Source organism: Xenopus tropicalis, chromosome 2 (genome assembly GCF_000004195.4).
Source record: "Xenopus tropicalis strain Nigerian chromosome 2, UCB_Xtro_10.0, whole genome shotgun sequence".
NCBI classification, from domain to species: domain Eukaryota; kingdom Metazoa; phylum Chordata; class Amphibia; order Anura; family Pipidae; genus Xenopus; species Xenopus tropicalis.
The window spans coordinates 178,500,497-178,521,618 of record NC_030678.2 but is presented as its reverse complement, the minus strand read 5'-3'; the positions used below and the strand labels follow the sequence as shown (position 1 = coordinate 178,521,618).

The 21,122-nt window shown below is 41.0% G+C and overlaps 1 protein-coding gene across 2 annotated transcripts; it reads left to right on the top strand.

The window, feature by feature from the left end:
- Positions 1-365: 365 nt before the first annotated feature.
- Positions 366-20,898, top strand: LOC101734669 (vomeronasal type-2 receptor 26). 2 transcript variants are annotated; one of them, XM_031897412.1, is made up of 6 exons: positions 366-455; positions 5,078-5,143; positions 6,107-6,940; positions 14,546-14,779; positions 18,297-18,420; positions 18,909-20,898. In XM_031897412.1, the coding sequence occupies exons 3-6, from the start codon at positions 6,245-6,247 to the stop codon at positions 19,811-19,813; spliced, it is 1,959 nt and encodes a 652-aa protein (XP_031753272.1). In that variant the 5' UTR covers positions 366-455; positions 5,078-5,143; positions 6,107-6,244; the 3' UTR covers positions 19,814-20,898. The 2 variants fall into 2 exon arrangements, 1 of the variants encoding a protein (XP_031753272.1); XR_004221445.1 differs by lacking the exons at positions 366-455; positions 14,546-14,779; positions 18,297-18,420; positions 18,909-20,898 and having other exon boundaries at positions 467-5,143; positions 6,107-6,683.
- The last annotated feature ends 224 nt before the right edge of the window (positions 20,899-21,122 follow it).

Here is a 21,122-nt window from a genome sequence, read left to right as displayed (position 1 = left end):
TTGTCTGATCCACTCTGGTAGGACAGGAGAAATAGAATAACCAATTAAATACATTATAAATACCTCTTAACTCCCCCTTATTCCTCAGTGTTTTTTTGTCCTCTCAAGGTAGCCAGAGAATCTTTGGGGCCTTGATAGGCTGAAGATCCAGACTCTGAGGAGTTTGAGGGCCGTGGACTAACCGCTTGAGAGCGGGTTGGTCAGGGGGATGAATATACCCTAGGCTGGGAAAGGTACCTGACACTTCTGTGGGCGACGCTCTGCAGATAGTAGTGCATGATGAATGGAGCCGCATATCCTGTACCTTCCCTTCAGACGCTTCCCCTGTGCCTGCACGGAGGGAGAGCGATGCGTTCCAGATGACGTCATCAATCATGCGACAGTACACGCGCGTGTCAGGGAAGGAGCAACACTGATCTTTATCTCCGGAGGAGTTAATCTATGGCGGCTAAAAGGTATTTAAATCCTTCTGAAGGGAAAATTTATTGCCTTTGTAGCTACATGCTGGTGCGCTGCTGGGCTGTATTCCAGGGACTTGGCTGCTAAGGTAATGTGCCTGTAGCTAGCCTCCTTCCCAGACAAAATTGTGTATGGGGGATTATTCTTATACTAGTTTTTTCTCTTGCAGATGGATAAGTCTGGCAAGAGAAAAAGGAAATCGAGGCATTTAAAGTGTTCTGGCTGTGAAGAGTTACTACCAGATAACTGGGATAGCAACAAATGTTCTGCATGTTCACAATCTGTTCCTGGGTCTCATGACAGTGATACAAGCCATTTTCTTAACTGGTTTAAATCATTTATGTTAAAAGCTGTGGATGAGTATAAAGGTTCTCCAGTTCCCACTTTACATCGTGCCTCCTTAAATAAAGATTCTGTCTCTGATGAGGAATCATCTGGAGAGATTGTCTCCAGTTCTGCTTCAACATCTGAACCCCATACATCTCAAAAAGAGGATTTTTTTCTCTTTCCTGTTGAAAAAATGCCCCGGCTGTTAAAAGAAGTTTGTAAAGTTATATCACCAAGGGATACTGTTCAAGCGGATCCCAACACTCAGGAGTTCCCCTTTTTTGTTCAAAAAAAGGCATTGAGTTTTCCGGTACATCCTTCTGTCAAAAATCTTATTGAACAGGAATGGAAGGATCCGGGGAAGAAACCAGAAGCTTCTAAACGGTTTAAACTTATGTTTCCCTTTGAGACAAAAGATGTTGAAGAATGGGAAAATCCTCCCAAGGTGGATGTTCCCGTGGCAAGATTGTCTAAAAGAACAACAATTCCTGTAGAGGAAGCGGCAATAAAGGACCAGATGGATCGTAGGGCAGAGTGTGCCTTGCGCAGGTCTTATATTTCAGGGGCTTCAATCTGTAAACCCTCTTTAGCTGCTGTCTCAGTATCCAGATCTCTAAAACATTGGCTTAATGCGCTAGAAGAGGATATAGATTCTGGGACCTCAAGAGATGTCCTTCTGGATATGCTTTATCCAATAAAGCTGGCAACAGATTTCTTGTGTGATGTTGCAGTGGATACTTTAAAACTGGGGGCCAGGACTATGGCCTTGTCTACAGCAGGCAGGAGAGCCTTATGGCTTAAAGCTTGGGCGGCAGATTCAGCTAGTAAAAATACTCTGATTTCCATGCCTTTCAAACCTGGGAAACTTTTTGGCTCAGCCTTGGATAAACTAATAGAAAATCTGTCTACTGGAAAGGATAAAGTGTTGCCGCAAAATAAACAAAAGTCGCAGTATAGGTCGTCCTTTCGTCCATCCTTTAAAAGATCTTCGCCTAAGTCCAATGTTTCCAGAAGAAATAACTTCAGAGATGGAAACAGATACACTTACAGAAATTTCAGATCAAGACCCTTTAGATCTCAGACATCCAAAGATCCAACTCAAAGAAAGGATTCTTCCTCAAAGAAGCCAGAATTCTGACGCCAGAAGTCAGGGAGAAGTGGGAGCAAGGTTAACCCAATTTCTCCCAGTGTGGGAAAAAACAACTTCAGACTCTTGGGTTTTAAGCATCATAAGATCAGGCTACTTCATCAATTTTCAAAGGAAGCCAATTCCCAAAGGCAGACAATCTAAAGCAGCAGGCTTTAGAGAAAGCAGTCATGGATTTCCTAAAAATGGGAGTTCTGGAACCCGTTCCCCGGTTGGAAGAAGGGTTAGGTATTTATTCCCGAATATTTCTGGTTCCCAAACCAGACGGAAGGTTCAGGCTTATTATAGACCTAAAGTACCTAAACCAGTTCATTCTAAAGGAAAAGTTCAGAATGGAGACCATCAGGTCAGCACTGAGTATTCTTCAGAAGGGAGATCTGATGATTACCTTGGATTTGAAGGATGCTTATCTTCATGTTCCTATTCATCTGACCAGCAGGAAGTTTCTTCGCATAGCGATTTTTCTGAAGGGGAAAGTTCTTCATCTCCAATTCAGGGCTCTTCCATTTGGGATTACTTCCGCTCCAAGGGTTTTCACAAAACTAATTGTTGTGCTAGCAGCTCATTTGAGAAAGCAGGGAGTTTTTGTGATTCCTTATCTGGACGACTGGCTGATCAAAGCTTCATCAGTAGCTCAGTTGATCAATCATATGAATCTGACCATGGAAGTATTGACAAATCACGGCTGGATAATAAACAAAGAAAAGTCAAATCTTCGTCCGTCAACTTCAACCATTTTTCTAGGTCTCCAGCTAGACACATGCCAAATGAAAGTTTTTCTTCCAGGCGAGAAAGTTCTATCTCTCAGAACGGCAATAAAATCATTAATTCAATCACGATCTGTGACTATTCGTCAAGCCATGAGAGTGCTGGGGCTGATGACATCATCTCTGGAAGCTGTCCCCTGGGCCAGAGCTCATATGAGATCTCTTCAGGAAGTAATCCTAAAGAATTGGGACAAGAATATTCTATCACTAGACAGGTTCTTTCATGTGAATCTTCAGTTAAAGAAAGATCTGAGATGGTGGTTGAGCGGTCACAATCTAACTCAAGGGAAATCTTTTCAGACTCCAGAGTTTCTTCGGTTGACGACGGATGCATCCGCATCAGGTTGGGGTGCTCACCTTGGAGGTCAGGTGGTCCAAGGAAAGTGGTCATATTGGGAAAAAAGTCAATCTTCCAATTTCAGAGAATTGAGGACAGTCCGTCTAACTCTTCAGAAATTCAGAGACAAGATCAAGGGTTGTCAAGTCCTCATTCAGTCGGACAATTCTACAACAGTATCCTACATAAACCGTCAAGGAGGAACAAGAGCCCCTCTGTTGATGAAGGAATGCAGGAAACTGATGTTTTGGGCCGAAAATCATCTGAAGATGATCAGAGCTGTTCATATAAAAGGAGAAGAGAATGTGCTGGCAGACAGACTCAGCAGGAAAACTCTAAATCAGAGCGAGTGGGAACTCAATTCTCAGGTTTTTCTCAAGATAGCTCAGATGTGGGGCTATCCATCAATAGATCTGATGGCCTCCAGATCCAACAGGAAGGTTCCTCAGTTTTGCTCCTTGGTGAAATCAGACAATCCCAATTACCTGGATACAATGAACATTCCTTGGAAATTCCATCTTTGTTACATTTTTCCTCCTCTTCCGATGATCCCAAGGGTGATTCAGAAAATCAGACAGGACAAAGCAGCAGCAATCCTAATTGCCCCATTCTGGCCGAGAAGAGCTTGGTTTACGGATCTAATTCGCCTGAGCAAGGGGTGTTTTTGGAAGTTACCAATGAGACCAGATCTTCTCCTTCAAGGTCAGATGTTCCACCCAAATCCAGACAGATTATGTCTGACAGCTTGGAGATTGATAGGGACATTCTAACTGTCCAAGGTCTTTCAGAGGAAGTAGTTGATACACTTCTGAACTCCAGAAAATCTTCAACTTCTAGAATTTATAGAAGAATTTGGAAAGTTTTTCAAAACTGGGCTCTGGAGAAGGAAATTGTTCCTAAAGAATGTTCAATTCCCAATGTTCTTCAGTTTCTACAGGATGGCTTTTCTAAAGGACTTAAGCCAAATACACTAAAGGTTCATGTGTCAGCCCTATCAGCTATGCTTTCAGTCAATCTTGCCAATAATCAGTTGGTTAAAAGATTTTTCAAGGCTGTTTCAAGACTAAGGCCAAGAATCAAGGAAGTTTTAGCCCCGTGGGATTTAAATATTGTATTATCTGCGTTAGGCGAAAAACCCTTTGAACCTTTACAAGACATCAACATAAAACATCTAACCTGGAAAACTACCTTTTTGATTGCAATTTCCTCAGCAAGAAGAGTGGGTGAGCTGCAGGCCTTGGCAGTAGGGCCTCCATATACTCAAATTTTTCCAGATAAAGTTATCCTAAAAACCTTGCCCTTTTTCAGGCCAAAAATCGCTTCATCTAACAACCTTAACTCACAGATTGTGCTACCTTCCTTTTCATCGGATTCTCAAAAAAAGTTGCAATCCTTAGATGTGCGCAGGTGTTTGTTGCTGTATATCGAGAGATCAAAAGAATTTAGAAAGTCAGAACATCTATTTGTCCTTTTTGCGGGAAAAAGAAAAGGTTGTAAAGCTTCTAAACCGACTATAGCATCCTGGGTAAGGAATGCTATTTCCTGCTCTTATGATTCTGTTGGGAAAGATCCTCCTTCTCAATTAAAGGCTCATTCAACAAGATCAATCTCTACTTCCTGGGCGGAAAGATCGGCCATGGATGTGCAAGAAATTTGTAAAGCAGCCACCTGGTCCAACGTCCACACGTTTGCCAGACACAACAGACTTGACTTAGCAGCCAAGCAGGATGCAGCCTTTGGCAGTTCGGTGTTGGAGTCGGCTTCTATGAGGCAAAATTCCCCCCCCCCCATTGTTAGCTTGCTATATCCTTCATTTGGTGCTGCCTGTAGGACGTAAAGAAAAGAGAAAATTTGTTCCTACCTGAAATTTTCATTTTCTTGAGTCCGAAAGGCAGCACATAATCCCTACCCTAATAAATTCATTTGCATGAGATGGTGTGGTCTTTTCTTGAGCTTTTTAAAAACACTGGAGAATAAGGGGGAGTTAAGAGGTATTTATAATGTATTTAATTGGTTATTCTATTTCTCCTGTCCTACCAGAGTGGATCAGACAATTAACCCTTCATTTGGTGCTGCCTTTCGGACTCAAGAAAATGAAAATTTCAGGTAGGAACAAATTTTCTCTATTCTTAGTTTCAAAAAAAATAAAAGTGAGAAAAATTGGAGTTTTATTAAATCTGTCGCCACATAATGTGTAGTAATTCTGATGCCATTGATCACAAATTTAATGCAAAAAGTCAGTGGTTGTTTTTTTTCTCACTCCTACCATGTAACTTTTGTTTGTTAAGCCCATCATTTTTCTCCAGATACATTGAAGTCAATGGCCATTTTTTCTTGGCATATTTTTTGTCGGAGTGAATTTTTGCCACAGTTTCATGAAAAAATTCACCTGTGGCAAAATGCAGATTTTCACCATGACTTGCGAAAAATCACTCATCAATCTGCATAAAGGTTAAACCAAAAACAGCTTTTCACACTACTATGCATGCTCGGCCAGAACATCTCGTACAGCAGAGGGCTGTACACTAAGGCAGTTATAGCCAACCAGTTGTCTGGGTCAACATGTTGCTCTCCAACCCCTTGGATGTTGCTCCCAGTGGCGTCAAAGCAGGTCCTTCTGTAGGCTGACAGTCCATATAGGGGCTACCAAATAGCCACTCATAAGTCTTATTTGGCACCCTGGGAACACTTTTCATGCTTATGTTGCTCCCCAACTCTTTTTACATTTGAATATGGCTTATGGGTAAAAAAGATTGGTGGTCCCTGCACTAAGGTATCAAACCTACCTTAGGGTCCTGGCTTCTCCTTACTGACCTCCCAGCACATCCACCCCTGGTACTAGGTGATGTCCAAGGTGACAGAACCATGAGCTCCTACACCTTATTTAGCCTCACAATTAGGAACTACACTCACTACCCCTGGGCCAATTAAATCACCTCCCATGGGCATTTCCTCATGTTAGGAATGGTCAACCCCTTTATGGCCTTGCCTTTCAATGTACCAAGCCCAGGGCTCAGTGGAAGAGGGAAATAATTGTTTAAATGTGAAACTTTTCATTAATCATTTCAGATCAGCTACGGAGCCACGGATGTCACTTTCACTGACAGAAGGAGGTTCCCATACATCTACCGAACGGTCCCTAATGAAGGATATTTCTATCAAGCTCTCATTCAGCTGCTGAAGCACTTTGGTTGGACCTGGGTGGGAATGTTGATAGCAGATAATGAAGCAGAATATATAAAGAGACAACTAATAGAGCTGATTACAAGCAATGGGATGTGTGTGGAATTTGCTTATGGATTCTTATGGGATGGCAGGTTCGATGACAGAATAGTTCATAGGATTTTAAGAACAACTTCCAGAGTTGTCATAATCAGTGATTCCACCAATTTATTTTGGCCAATATTGAGACAGGTTAAGATTGCGTCTAGCTTTAAAAGAACTTGGATTTTCTCAGTCTCATCTTCATTTACGGATTATATTCTCGAATATGAGATTGCGGAATTCTTTGCTGGAAGTTTGGCTTTTCCAGTAGCTGCTAGAGAAATGGATGGATTTCAGGATTTTTTATTCTCTGCAAACCCTGATCGGTATCCAGAAGATATATTCATTGAAGCCGCATGGCTGGAGTTTGTAAGTGACCTATCTACTGAAATGGCCAACAGTGAAACGTATGTGAGTAATATAACCGGCAGTGAAGACTTTCTAAATGCTTCCCCTCTTGGAAATGAGACCCTTGCATCAATCCCTCACTATAGACAGCTGGATCTCAGAGTGCCCTACAGTGTGTACAAGGCTGTGTATTTGTTGGCCCAGGCTCTACATGTATTGCTCTCAGAGAAGACTTCTCATGGGGCTCCTACAGAGAAAGCCCGACTGGAGAGGGAACTGAACTCATGGAAGGTGGGATATTGGTTTAAGCCTACATACTCTAGAATAAGGAAATGCTCTGCATCTCCCTTTAACTCTTTAAACAAGGCATCTCACTGAATGGGAAACTTGCACTTAAGTATTATGACAACAAATTCCATAAGGCTCCTAAAAAAATCCTATTTACATGGGTTTAATGTGAGCATTATGGAATTTGTTCCCAGAATCCCTTTGGTCTATTTGCATACATATGAGGCAGTCTCCTCAACCCTCTTGACTTGTTTGTAGCAACATATACAATAATTATCTTTTTCCCGACCTTGCTTCAATATAGAATTTTGCAGAACAATGTCATTTACACTAAAGTCAGATACACAGCACGGTATCTAGCAGATTCAGTTTGGAACAAAGATAAGAGTTTGTGGAATACAAAGTCATGAAGTTTCTAAACAAATGTGAACAAATATACGTACAATGCCCAAAATATGTGGCTTCCAGATAACTAGATATATCTTTTTAAATGTAAAACTTATTCTAATTTTCAAAAACTTTCTTTGCTTAGAGGGAGAGATAGTTCAGTACAACGTATAAGAAATATGGGCACCAGTGGTTCTTAATCAGGAAATAGATGTTTATTTAACACAGCTGAAGTACTTATTTAGTACAATGATCATACAAATATACATTCATATATAAAACAGGCACAGGTACCACGTAGGGGAAGGGACTTAGTATGTTTAAGGTAACCTTTAAAGAAAAAGGAAAGGTTAAAACTAAGTAAGCTGTATCCCAAAGGTAATGTTGCTCTGAGTCCTCTGTCAAAAGAAACACAGTATTTCTTTCCTTCTATTCTTTACACATGTTCTTAGGTATCAGACTTTCTTCTCTCAACTCAAACCTCCAGGGCTCAGGATAGGTTTTATACACTGGTGTCAAAAGATTTGAAGTTGTCTAGGAAGGAAAGTAAAGGATTTAGTAAAAAAAGGACTTAACAGTGAAAGAATATCCGGCATTGCAATCCCTAAAAAATAACAGAGAGATAGTGATCTGAAAGTCAGATAAGAGAGAAGTTCTTAATAGAGATTATGATGAGAAGGGTATATTGGCACAATTAAATGATGAGAAACAATACTGATGTTTGAGTAGTGATCCCACTAAAGTACTATTATAATACTGGAATATGGAAAGGTTATGGGAATTTTAAGTAAAAAGAATTTTACTATATATAGTGTGAGTAGCCTAGAATTCCAATCTTTCACACACTCCATAAGGTTCATAAAGGATTTGAGAAAGGACACCCTATTTTTGCAGGGATAGGGTCTCTCAATGAAAAACTTGGGGAGATTTGTAATGGCTCATCCATTAGATAGCTTCAAGAGGGGGTTGGATGGCTATGAAGATAATTCATAGTATAAGTTGATCCAGGGACGGATCTTATTGCCAACTTGGAGTCAAGAAGGATTTTTTTCCCCCTCTGTGTCTCTGTGGAGAGGCTTCAGAAGGGTTTTTTTGTCTTCCGCTTGATCAGCTAGCAGTTAGGTAGGTTTCATATAGACATAAAAGGTTGGACTTGATGGAAGTGTGTCTTTTTTCAACCTAACTTACTATGTAACTATGGAAAGAGTACATGGACAAATCACTCCAGCCCATGGTACATAGTTTGCCCTCATATATAAGAGACAGTGGCGATGTGATTAATATGTTACAGGATGTGGTGTGAGAAAAAGGTTTGTTGTGGGTCACTTTGGATCTTCATATTCTTGGATAGTACATCATTTGGGGGATCCAGGCCTTAAGATTTTGGTCGGAAGAGACAAGGTTGTATCCCAGGGAACAGAATGAGTTTATTTTGGAAGCTACTGAATACCTTGTAAGTCACAATTATTTCATGTATGGGGGCCATTTCTACGTCCGGAAGTGTGGCACTACAATAGGGGCGTGGTTTGTGCCCTCATATTCTAATCTCTTTATGGGGTGGCTTGTGAGGTGCCACATTTTAGGGGATGGATCAGCACTAGAGAACTGTGTAGTACTGTGTAATACTATGGGTTCCTCAATGATTTGACTGTGATTTGGACAGGAAGTGAGGAACAGGAAGCAAGTGAAGTTAGAGGAAAGGAGATATAGATAAAATGTTATGTAAAAGAGAGGCACGGTGGGTGGTTGAGACCAAAGGGTCTGAGTAAGGATTGGGAAATTCAATATTATGTTGATTAATAGGGATTATATTACATGACTTCCAAGTAGCACTGAAACAAATGGATCCCTATTGGTGATGAAAGAACATAACAGTAGAGTAGCTCCCATAAGATCTTTGTATATTTTCTATTAAAATATTTATTTAAACATTTCTTATTAAAATGTGTAAAAAATGGAAACACGTGTAAATGATTATGCTAAACACGGGAAAAGAACAGAGCTCATATAGAAATCATACATGAGCTAATCTAGTAAACCAGCTTTAACGCTTTAACTGTCAGCCGATTTGGTCAAAGCGGAACGTGTATTGCCAGACAGTTTTTGAACATTTTGTGCTCTTTCACTTTAGGGGCCTTTCCTAGAGGGGACTTTTAGTTTACCCAGGAAAATAATATATTGGGTTTTTTTTTGGGACAACCTAAGCTTTCAAAATATGCTAGAATTTTTGTGTAATTCCACTTCTGTAACAAGATATAGGCTTCGAAAATACAACTGATTTAGAAATGTTTCCACGTTTTAAAATGTCTCTTGAATGTGCCAATAGCAAATATATAGTTAGTGATGGGTGAAATATTTCCCCAGGCATGGATTCGTGGCGAATTTCCACGTTTCGCCATTGGTGGATTGTTTCACAAAAGGGATGGAAAAATTTGCCGCGCTTCCAAAAATTGTCACAAGAATAGTTGCGCGCCCAAAATCGTTGCAAGAATAGATGCAGGCGTCATGGGCGACAACTTTTTTCTGAGCCGCATTTTCACCGTTTCGTGAATCTTTTGATAGATTCACAAATTTATTGGTGAAGCAAAGCAGGACAGATTTGCTCATCACTATATATAGTTTTATGGAGATTTCTCACTTGTATAGGTCAAAACCTCCCGGCAGTACCTACTAACTTTCCCACAGCGCTGCTCCAGAAAGCTGCATTATTTAGTTTTCAAGGCCAAATATTCCACTTACAGTAGGTTTGCCCTAGAAAACTACATTTTTGGAAAGAACAAATTCTGATGAATCCAGAATAGGTAAAACTGCCTTTCTACTCCAAATTACCAAGATGCAATGCTTTCCTAAATGTACCAGTTTTTATAAACATTTGTGAAATTTGTGAAAATCATTTCAAAGCTTCCACTCTACAGCTTCTTATCTCCCACATATCATTAGGTACCAAGATAAAACACCCTAAATATGAACGCCAGGGGCCCACTGAACAGTTTGATACCCAATGTGCATAGGTTTACCTAAGTATGTGGCATGTAGGGGCCCCAAAATGAAAATACCCCCATATGGTGTATCATTTCTGTCATTTCAGTTACTGCAAAATCAACACATTTACTGCATTTTATGGGGGTAAAGCTATAAAAAATTTACCCCAGAAAACCATATATTTTTGGAAAGTACACATTCCTCCAAATCTAAAATAGGTACCCATGTCTTTTTACTCCAAAGTACCAAACCGCAAAGTTTTTCTTAAATTGGTGATTTTGTGGAGATTTCCGAAATTCACCTCAAAGCTTTCACTTTGCCGCATCTTTTATTCCACATACTATTAGGTACCAAGATAAACATCTTAATTATGTACCCCAGGGGTCCACTGAACAATGTGCATACGTTTACCTAAGTATGTGACATATAGGGGACCCAAGGTGAACATGCCCCATAGGATCTATCATTTCTGTAATTTTAGCTTTTGCAAAATCAACACATTTACTGTATTTTATGTGGGGTAAAGCTATAAAAAAGTACATTCACCCCAGAAAGCCATATCTTTTTGGAAAGTACACATTTTGACAAATCAAACAAGGGTAACGACATCTTTCTACCCCCGTGGTTAGTGGTCAGAATACCTGATCCAATGGTCACACTGTGAAATAGGGATGTTTTGATGATATGCCTTGAAAGTTGCCTATAACCCTTTCCCTGCCAACGAAGTAGCTCCTACGTGCTGGCATAAAAAGAGATTAAGCGCCAAGCATGTAGGAGCTACATTTTCTTTATCTTCCGCTCATTCTCTGTGCTTGGTGCTTAATCTGAGTGCAGAGAAGGAGCGCAAGGTAAAGAACCCCCTAGAGAATGAGCACAGGGGGGTCCCCATGGGAAAAGCTAGACACGTATATTCTATGTGTCTGGCTTTTGCTGCTCTCCCCCTCCCTTCCTGAGCTCCCCCACCCGACTGCAGCTGCTGTGCCTGTGAACCTGTGTCCCTCCTGTGATCTCCAGCTTCTTGACCCCAGGTTAGTGCCAAATACACACACAAACACACAATCACACACTAATTAAAATTAGTACACATACTACACTTACAAACACATACATTTTTGGGGGGTTGGGGGAGTTTCACACATTCACAGCACTTACAGCACTCAAACTTACTTGCACACACACACAAAATACATTTTGCCTAGTGTACATGCACACATACACACTCATGCAATTTTGTAATTTTTTTTTTATTGCATCGTTTTTTTTTCTTGCCTGAAAAAAATGTTTTCTTGCCATTGCGGATAGTGTATTTACTAATCGCACTGCACAATCCCTTTTGTGTATTATTTTGGTGTTTTTATTACATTTTCTGTGATTTTGGTGCATTTTTAGTCATTTTATTGCATTTTTAGTTATGCATAGTTGTTGTTAGCTTGACTTTGTCTGTAAAACTAATTTGCCCAAGCCAAGTGATTTTGACTGCAGATATCACTAGGAAAAGGAAAAAAAAATATTTTAGTTTTTTATTGGATTTCAGCAATTTTATTGCATTTCACATTGTTTTTTGTTACTTGTCTTTGCACATGGACATTTTATCTGCTGTATTTCAATTTGGCTTCCTCTGTACCCCACATAGTTTGGTAAATCTGTGCATATAGGGCATCAAACTGTTAAGTAGACCCCTGGCGTTCATATTTAGATTGTTTTATGTTGGTACATTACTAAATGTGGTATACACAAAGGGGCAAAATGCAAGCTTTGTGATGATTTTCAGAAATGTCATAAAAACCGTTCTGTTTAGCATAGCTTTGTAGTTTGGTAGTTTGCAGTAGAAAGATGTATTTACCCATTTTTGTTTTGTCAGAATGTGTACTTTTGGAAAATGTATGGTTTTCTAGGGTCTCCATACTGTTAGGGGGTCTTATGGCACATAATACACATACCGGGTGCAAAAATTGCACGAGCCAGAACGTCATGTGTGAAAATTTATATGCACTATTTTTATTTGGATGCCAATTTACACCACATAGTTTGGTAAATCTATGCATATAGGGCATCAAACTGTTCCCTCTGGTGTTCCTATTTGGGGTGATTTGCCTTTGTATGCAAAAAAATTGTGTGAGATAAATGCGGCAAATTTCAACATTTTAGGTGATTTTCTGAAATGTCATAGAAACCACTAAATTTAGGAAAGCTTTGAAGATTGGTACTTTGGTGTAGAAAGAACTCTTTACCCATGTTGGATTTGTCAGAATGTGTACTTTCCAAAAATATATGGTTTTCATGGGTTACCCTACATTTCTGCAGTTTCTATCCCACATAAAACTGCCATGTGGTTATGAATTAGGTAAAGGTAAGCCATGAAATTAGTGTGCACAAGGTATATTTTGGGGTCTCTAAGTGCCATGTGCTTTGATAAACCTATGTACAGTGGGCATCAAACTGTTCAGTAGACCTCTGGGGTTCATATTTAGGGAGGTTTGTCTTGGTACCTATAGACCTATAGAAAATAAGATGCTGCATATTGGAAATTTTAAAATTTTTGGAACTTAGGAAACCATTGCGGCTTGGAACTTTGGAGTAGAAAGACATGGGTACCAATTTTAGATTCAGGGGTATGTGTTCTTTCCAAAAATATATGGCTTTCTGGGGTGAGTGTACTTTTTACTAACTTTATCCCACATATAATGATGTAAATGTGTTGATTTTGCAGAAGCTGAAATGACAGAAATGGCAGATCATATGGGGGTATGTTAACATTGGGGCCCCTACATGCCACATTCTTAGGTAAACCTATACATATTGGGCATCAAACTGTTCACTGGACCCCTGGCATTCAAATTCAGGGTGTTTTATTTTGGCACCTAATGCTATGTGGGAGATAAGATGCTGCAAAGTGGAAGCTTTGAGGGGATTTTTGGAAATGTTATCAAAATTGCCAAATTTAGGAAAGCTTTGTGGCTTGGTACTTTGGAGTAGAAAGACATGGGTACCCATTTCATATTTGGGGACATGTGTACTTTCCAAAAATATATGGCTTTCTGGGGTGAGCATACTTTTTTCTTGCTTTATCCCACACAAAATAATGTAAATGTGTTGATTTTGCAGAAGCTGAAATGACAGATCATATGGGGGTATGTTCACATTGGGGCCGCTACATGCCACATACTTAGGTAAACCTATACATATTGGGCATCAAACCGTTCAGTGGACCCCTGGCGTTCATATTTATGGGGTTTTCCATTGGTACCTAATGATATGTGGGAGATAAGATACTATAGACTGGAAGGTTTGAAGTGATTTTTAAGAAATTTCATAAATTCTGATAAAAACCAACAATTTTAGGAAAGCATTGTGACTTGGTAGTTTGGAGCAGACAGACAGTTCTACCTATTCTGGATTCCCCAGAATCTGTTCTTTCTAAAAATGTATAATTTTTGGGATAAACCTTCTGTTAGTGGAATTTTTGGCCTTGAAATCTAAAGTCTGGAGAAGGGCTTTGGGAATTTGGTAGTGTCCTGCCGGGAATTTGTGGCCTATACAAGTGAGAAATCTCCATAAAACTATATATATTTGGTATTGGCACATTCAGAAGACATGGGACTTTCCAAATCAGTTGTATTTTCATGCATAAAATAATTTTTGTTTCTAGTATGTGTGTTTATATTATGGAAAATATTTTTTGTTTCATTTTTTAGACATTTAGTAGCCTATATCTTGTTACAGAATTGGAATTACACAAAAATTCCACCATATTTTGAAAGCTTAGGTTGTTCTGAAAAACACAATATATAGTTTTCTTGGGTAAAGTAAAAGACCCCCCGAGGAAAGGCCCCTAAATTGAAACAGTGCAAAATGTTCAAAAACTGTCTGGCAGTAGAAGTTCCACTTTGTCCAAAATGGCTGGCAGTGAAAGGATTAAGGAATCCCTGTGAGGTGGGTCCTGTTAGAGGGGATGTGTTTAAAGCTGTAAATGCTATGGCTTGTGTTTATACTCTGAGCAACTGCTGTTTATGGGGCACAAAATGCGTCAGTAGTTGGAGAGACTGTTCTGTCCATCAATGTAGAGAAAGAAAACTTGGACTTATTTATGGGGATGATGTGAGGTGGGTCTGTAGGTCCAAATGAAAGAAGCTCTCACCAGAAAAGCTCCGGCAGCCGCTCCCTTTGTATCAGTTGCCTGTAAATCTCTCACTAATAAGTGAATAAAGAAAATAATGCCGTGATGTTGTTTCCCCTTAGCTGAATCACTTGCTGAGAAAGGTTCATGTTACACTTTCTTCATCCCAAGAAGAGATTTATATTAACAAGGAGGGAGAAGCTCCGGGACAATATGATCTCACAAACTGGGTCATGTTCCCTGATCTCAGAACCAACGAACTGAATGTGATCACAGTGGGAAGGTACAACACGTTGAACCCCAATCAGCTGATTTGCAATGACAGAGCCATTGTTTGGTACCCGAATGATACAGAGGTGAGCTCCTGGGAAAGGGCAAATTCACATCTCTTGTTTGTTTCCAGGTAAATGTGCTGCTTTCTGTGCTGTGGCCCTGGGGTTACATAGATATATAGTTACGTTGGGTTGGAAAAAGACCAAAGTCCATCAAGTTCGACCCCTCCAAATGAACTTCAGTGCACATATATACACACACACTTACCAACCTATACACTCACATATATACTACACATCTATACTAACTGTAGATTTTAGTATCACAATAGCCAACCTCACTGCCCTCCCTGTGAGGAACCCCCTACCCAACATCCCCCAGCAGGGCATTCCCCAACCTCACTGCCCTCACCGTGAGGAACCCCTTACCGAACATCCCCCGGAAGGGCATTCCCCAACCTCCTCACTGCCCTCCCTGTGAGGAACCCCCTACCCAACATCCCCCGGCAGGGCATTCCCCAACCTCACTTCCCTCACCGTGAGGAATCCCCTACCAAACATCCCCCGGCAGGGCATTCCCCAACCTCACTTCCGTCACCGTGAGGAACCCCCTACCCAACATCCCCCAGCAAGGCATTCCCCAACCTCACTGCCCTTACCGTGAGGAACCTCCTACTCAACATCCCCCGGCAGGGCATTCCCCTACCTCACTGCCCTCACCGTGAGGAACCCCCTACCCAACATCCCCCGGCAGGGCATTCCCCAACCCCCTCACTGTGAGGAACCCCCTACCCAACATCCCCCGGCAGGGCATTCCCCAACCCCCTCACTGTGAGGAACCCCCTACCCAACATCCCCCGGCAGGGCATTCTCCAACCTCACTTCCCTCACCGTGAGGAACCCCCTACCCAACCTCACTGCCCTTACCGTGAGGAACCTCCTACCCAACATCCCCCGGCAGGGCATTCCCCTACCTCACTGCGAGGAACCCCCTACCCAACATCCCCCGGCAGGGCATTCCCCAACCTCACTGCCCTCACTGTGAGGAAGCCCCTACCCAACATCCCCCGGCAGGGCATTCCCCAACCTCACTGCCCTCACCGTGAAGAACCCCCTACCCAACATCCCCGGCAGGGCATTCCCCAACCTCCTCACTGCCCTCACTGTGAGGAACCCCCTACCCAACATCCCCCAGCAGGGTATTTCCCAACCTCCTCACTGTGAGGAACCCCCTACCCAACATCTCCCAGCAGGTTCTGTGATTCTGATCTGGTGCATTGTTTTTTTTTCCATAGAAACAAACCCAAACTCAACAGTCTAACCCCATAGTTTAAATATTTCATCCATTTTACAAGTTTAGTTGCAGTCTCTGCACTCTTTCCAGCTCATTAATCCCCTTCTTAATGACTTGAGCCCCCATACTAAGGATGAGGCCCTACCATGGACCCATAAAGAGGCAAAATTATGTTTTCATCCCTTTTTATACAAGGCAGCACTTTATTTTCTGTAGTAGACAAGGAATGACACTGCCTGAAATTAGCTTGTTATCTTTAAAAATCCCCATATCCAAGGATACCTCCAACACACCACCATTTACTGTATCACTCACATTTATATTATTTTTACCAACCTCATTTGCCAGTTTGCTGCCCAGTTTCCCAGTCAAATCGCTCTGCAAAGTGGCAGCATCCTGCATGGAACTTATAGTTTTGCCCAATTTAGTATCAATAGAAACAGTACTGTCTATGCCCCCCTCCAGGGCATTAATAAACAAGTTAAACAGCAAAGGCCCAAGGACTGACCCCTGCGGTACCCACTAACAACACTGGCCTATTTAGAAAATGTTTTATTTACCCCCACTCTGTGTAATCTATCCTTCAGCCAGTTCTCTATCCAATTACAAATATTATGTTCTAGGCCATTATTCCTCAATTGTATCATTAACATGTGGTACTGTATCAAATGGTTTAGCAATGTTCAAGTAGATCCCATCCACTGCCATTCCAGAGTCAAGGGTCCTGCTCATCTCCTCATTAAAGGCAATTAGATTAGTTTTCCAAGATCTATTATGCATAAAACCATGTTGACACAATTGAATAGTATTGTGATAGTTTTAGAGTGAGAATGGGATCCCTTTATGAATAACGGCACCACATTAGCAATTCGCCAGGCCTGAGTGCCTGATTGCTTTTTTGCTGCTTTATTGGCTTCCTTGAACCCGATGAAGTTTCAGGTGTCCCAGTCAGTCTGAATGCCTTAAAAGTGTGTTTCTTTCTTACCAAACTTGACACCAACACTATTATCAAACAATAAAAGTTGTGCTTTGTGGTGTCTTTTCTTGCTTACAAGGGAAATATATTGACAAGTATATTTATCAAGCAAACTTTTAAAGACATTCAGTTTTGTCTTAACATAAAAACCAACTCCTCCACCCTTTTTAATCCCTCTGCCCCTCCTACAAAGGGTGTAACCATGTAAATGCACAGCCCAATCATGTTTCATCCAGCTCTCAGTGATACCAATTATATTATAATTTTCAGTACATACAATAAACTCCAGCTCCCCTTATTTACCAGACAAGCTCCATGCATTACCCAACATACAGAGTAAGTTACTACTTTTCCCTCTGATATTTACATTAGGTAACAGAGAGTTAGCTCTAAGGTTGCTTTTAGGCTGTTTTCTCCTTAGCTGGTAAACTGTCTGCCCCTATGCCCCCTTACTAACCCCACTGCCCAAGCTACACTAGCTTCCCCATAATGCTCTAGATAACCCCCATCTAGTTTAAACACTCCTCCAGTCCCTTAGCCATTCCTTTCCCTAGCACAGCAGACCCCATCCATTGTGTTACAATCCATCATGGCTATATAGTTTGTACCCCAAGGAAAAATCAGCCCACTGCATTTTTATTGGTAAATGTGTGGTTTACTCCATTTTTATTTCCACGATGATGAAAAAAAACATGCTTTGGCCTGAAATGTCACAATTTGTCATAGATCTAAGCCATTTTTTTCCAATAAAAGATTTTTACATTTATCCAAATGATTGTGCTGTTTTAAATTCTGTAATCATTGGAATTAACCACATGGTCAGGGAGGGTTGTTAATTCCTCATCAAGCACTGGTAAGCTCTGGAACAAGAGACACATGCTTCCACTTTTATTCACCAAAGACAATAGAGACCTTAGCCCACCCATGTTTGTCACCTTTGGGTAACGGAGAGTCACAGCCCCACATAGCTGGTTCTTTGCCATTTTGAATTCATCTGGACTGCAAAGAATAATGTATAAACTCCTTCTCATGACTTTTCCTTCATTCCTCTGCCCCCCATGCCTTCTCTTGTGCCTCCATACATTCCCCCCCACATGGTCCCACCACCCACTAACACTGTTGTTTCCCTCATTAAACCTTCTGCTGCTTCGTCTTACATCTCGAATCCCATACCGGAATTACCCCACATAGAATTTTCCCTCAATTACTTCCCTCAAAACTAAACTCAAAGTAGGGAAATCACAAAGTGTTGGTGAGAATGCAGTGCTAAATGTGTCTTCAGGACTTGCCCAGGAAGCACAATTACCTGCTGTTATGGTGTTTGGTTTCAGATCCCAATCTCCGTGTGCAGTGACAGCTGTATCCCAGGGTACCGGAAAAATTCCCGGGAAGTAGAGTTTTCCTGCTGTTATGACTGTGTGCCCTGCGCAGAGGGACACATCTCCAACACAACAGGTCAGTTCCCCACCAAACCCAAAACTCAAAGTTGTTCCTCAACTAATTATTTGGGCAGACACAGACTGTTTGATATACTTGGAACTGACTGACTTTCCATGTTTTATGTTTATGGGCAGAGGACCTCCTGCATCAGATACAAGTGATACACATGTAATGAACTAAAGCCCTAAAGCTGTTTATACAATATATTTTTATAGAGACCTACATTGTTTGGGGGTATAGTTTTCCTTTTCACTCCTGCATATGGCACTGTATGGTACTCTCTGGAGGGTGTGGTTAATTTGGCTTTTCTGGGAATTTGGTTTTCCTGGGAATTTGTATTCTAGGTAATTGTGTCCTTCTTGACTTATCTCCTTACATGTCTCTTACACTGTAACTGAGTATCATGTGTGGTGAATTCTCAGTATTTATATACTCAATAATAATCCATACAAGTACCTTACTCACAGTAACTATTCTCTAATGTTCATTCTAATATCCCACAGATATGGAAACGTGTATCCAATGCCCAGAAGATCAGTGGCCCAATGACAAGAGAACTATTTGCATCCAGAAAATAACAGAATTCCTTTCATATGAGGATCCCTTGGGACAGTCTCTGGCTGCAGTCTCGGTTCTCTCCTCTCTTACTGTCATTTCAGTTCTGCTGATTTTCATCAAATATCACAAAACTCCTGTGGTCAAGGCCAATAACCAAACCCTGAGCTACTCCCTCCTCCTCTCCCTCACACTGTCCTTCCTCTGCTGCTTCTTGTTCATTGGGTGCCCTCAGAAAGTGACCTGCCTGCTCAGACAAGTTACATTTGGGATCAACTTTACACTTTCTGTCTCTTGTGTCCTGGCTAAAACTGTCACAGTTGTCATTGCCTTTAATGCCACAAAGCCGGGAAGCAAGATAAAGAAATGGGTGGGAACAAGAGTGTCCCTCTGCCTGGTCCTTCTCTGCTCTCTGCTCCAGGTTGGGATATGCCTGGTCTGGCTGATCTCCTCCCCACCATTCCCAGACTATGACACTCACACTTACACTGGGAAGATGATATTACAATGTAATGAAGGCTCTGTCTCTGCATTCTACACTGTGATTGGTTACATGGGGTTCCTGTCGGGATTAAGTTTCATTGTTGCTTTCCTGGTTAGGAAGTTACCAGCCAGTTTCAATGAGGCCCAGCTGATCACTTTCAGCCTACTGGTGTTCTGCAGTGTTTGGGTGTCCTTCATCCCAGCGTACCTGAGCACCAAGGGCAAATACATGGTGGCTGTGGAGATCTTCGCTATCCTGGCTTCCAGTGCAGGGCTGCTGGGCTGTATCTTCATTCCCAAGTGCTACATTATCCTCTTCCGCCCTGAGCAGAACACCCGCCGGGGCCTTACTGGGAAACACTTACAGTGAATTATTGCTAACCTTCAGGGTTTTCAGTAGCATACTCATAATTATTTTGATTCATTTAATCTTTTTGGTCTTTGTTCCTTTCATCCCTTCCCTTCAATTCTTCTATATTCTGAACATTATCATGTCCCACCCTGAGCAGAACACCAGGAGGAGACACCTCTCTACGAAACACCTACAATGGTTTATTGCTAACCTTGCCCTAATTATTATAATTATTATTAGGTTCCATCAAGTCAGTTTTCTCCAGAATGTTTTTGTCTTCTGTTTGGGTCTTTAGGTTTATCCGTATTGTGCACTTAATTGCTGGTCCAACTTGTTCCAAACACAAATGTCCTTTACAATTAATTGGGTCTTTTCATAAAACTGGGAAAGTAAGACTAGAAAATGAATTATCAACCTGTATAACTCCATGGACTCCATGGTAAAGAAAACTCTTATTTTGGATATATTCCCTGGGCCACTGACTGTAAAATGGGTTAAGATACATATTTAGGACACAATGCTACTATAGTTTATTACTTATACTACTTGTATATAGAATGGGGCTGGATAGGAATAAGATCATGGCATTAGCTAAGAATGATGTCTGATTCTTTAGTTGTCTTACTTCCATAAGCCCATAAACATGGCGGAAGCACATTTCGGTCAATAATAAATAATAGCAGAAACAACAAATGAAATGATGCATGAAAAATGAAGTATTTTGATGAAGTATAAAATGAAGTAAGTATTTTGATATCTGTATGAATCATTCTTCAGAGGTGATTTTCCCTTATTTTGCTTTTTACACTAGATTACGTTTTAGTGACTATTTGTAACTTTATTTCATTTTGGAATATCACATATAGCTGATCCTGGCAGAGGCTCTGCCCTAAATTCATCTTCATGTATATAGTATTACAAAGATGTACAATCTGAATATGTGAATATGTACCAAAGCAGGAGAAGGAGTCTTACTGTAGCATATACAGGCACACTCCCTTCTAAGGAGTGATTTGGGGTGGTGTGGCCGGAGGTGATTTGGTTGAAAAAAATTGAAATACTTTGGCAAATGTAAAAGTCCGGAGAAAGAATCAAAGTTGAGAAAGGCGACAAGCTAATGTCAAAAGGGCCATGACAAAATTCAAAGGGTTAAGAGACCTGCTGTACGCAGTTGTCTCCTTTCCAAGTACTAACCAGGGCAAGCCCTGCTTAGCTTTCCAGATCAATCAAGATGAGGTTCATTTGGGCCACAGGTGACTTGGTTGAAAATTTTTGAAATAGTTTGGCAAAGTGTAAAAGTCCGGAGAACATATCAAAGTTGAGAAAG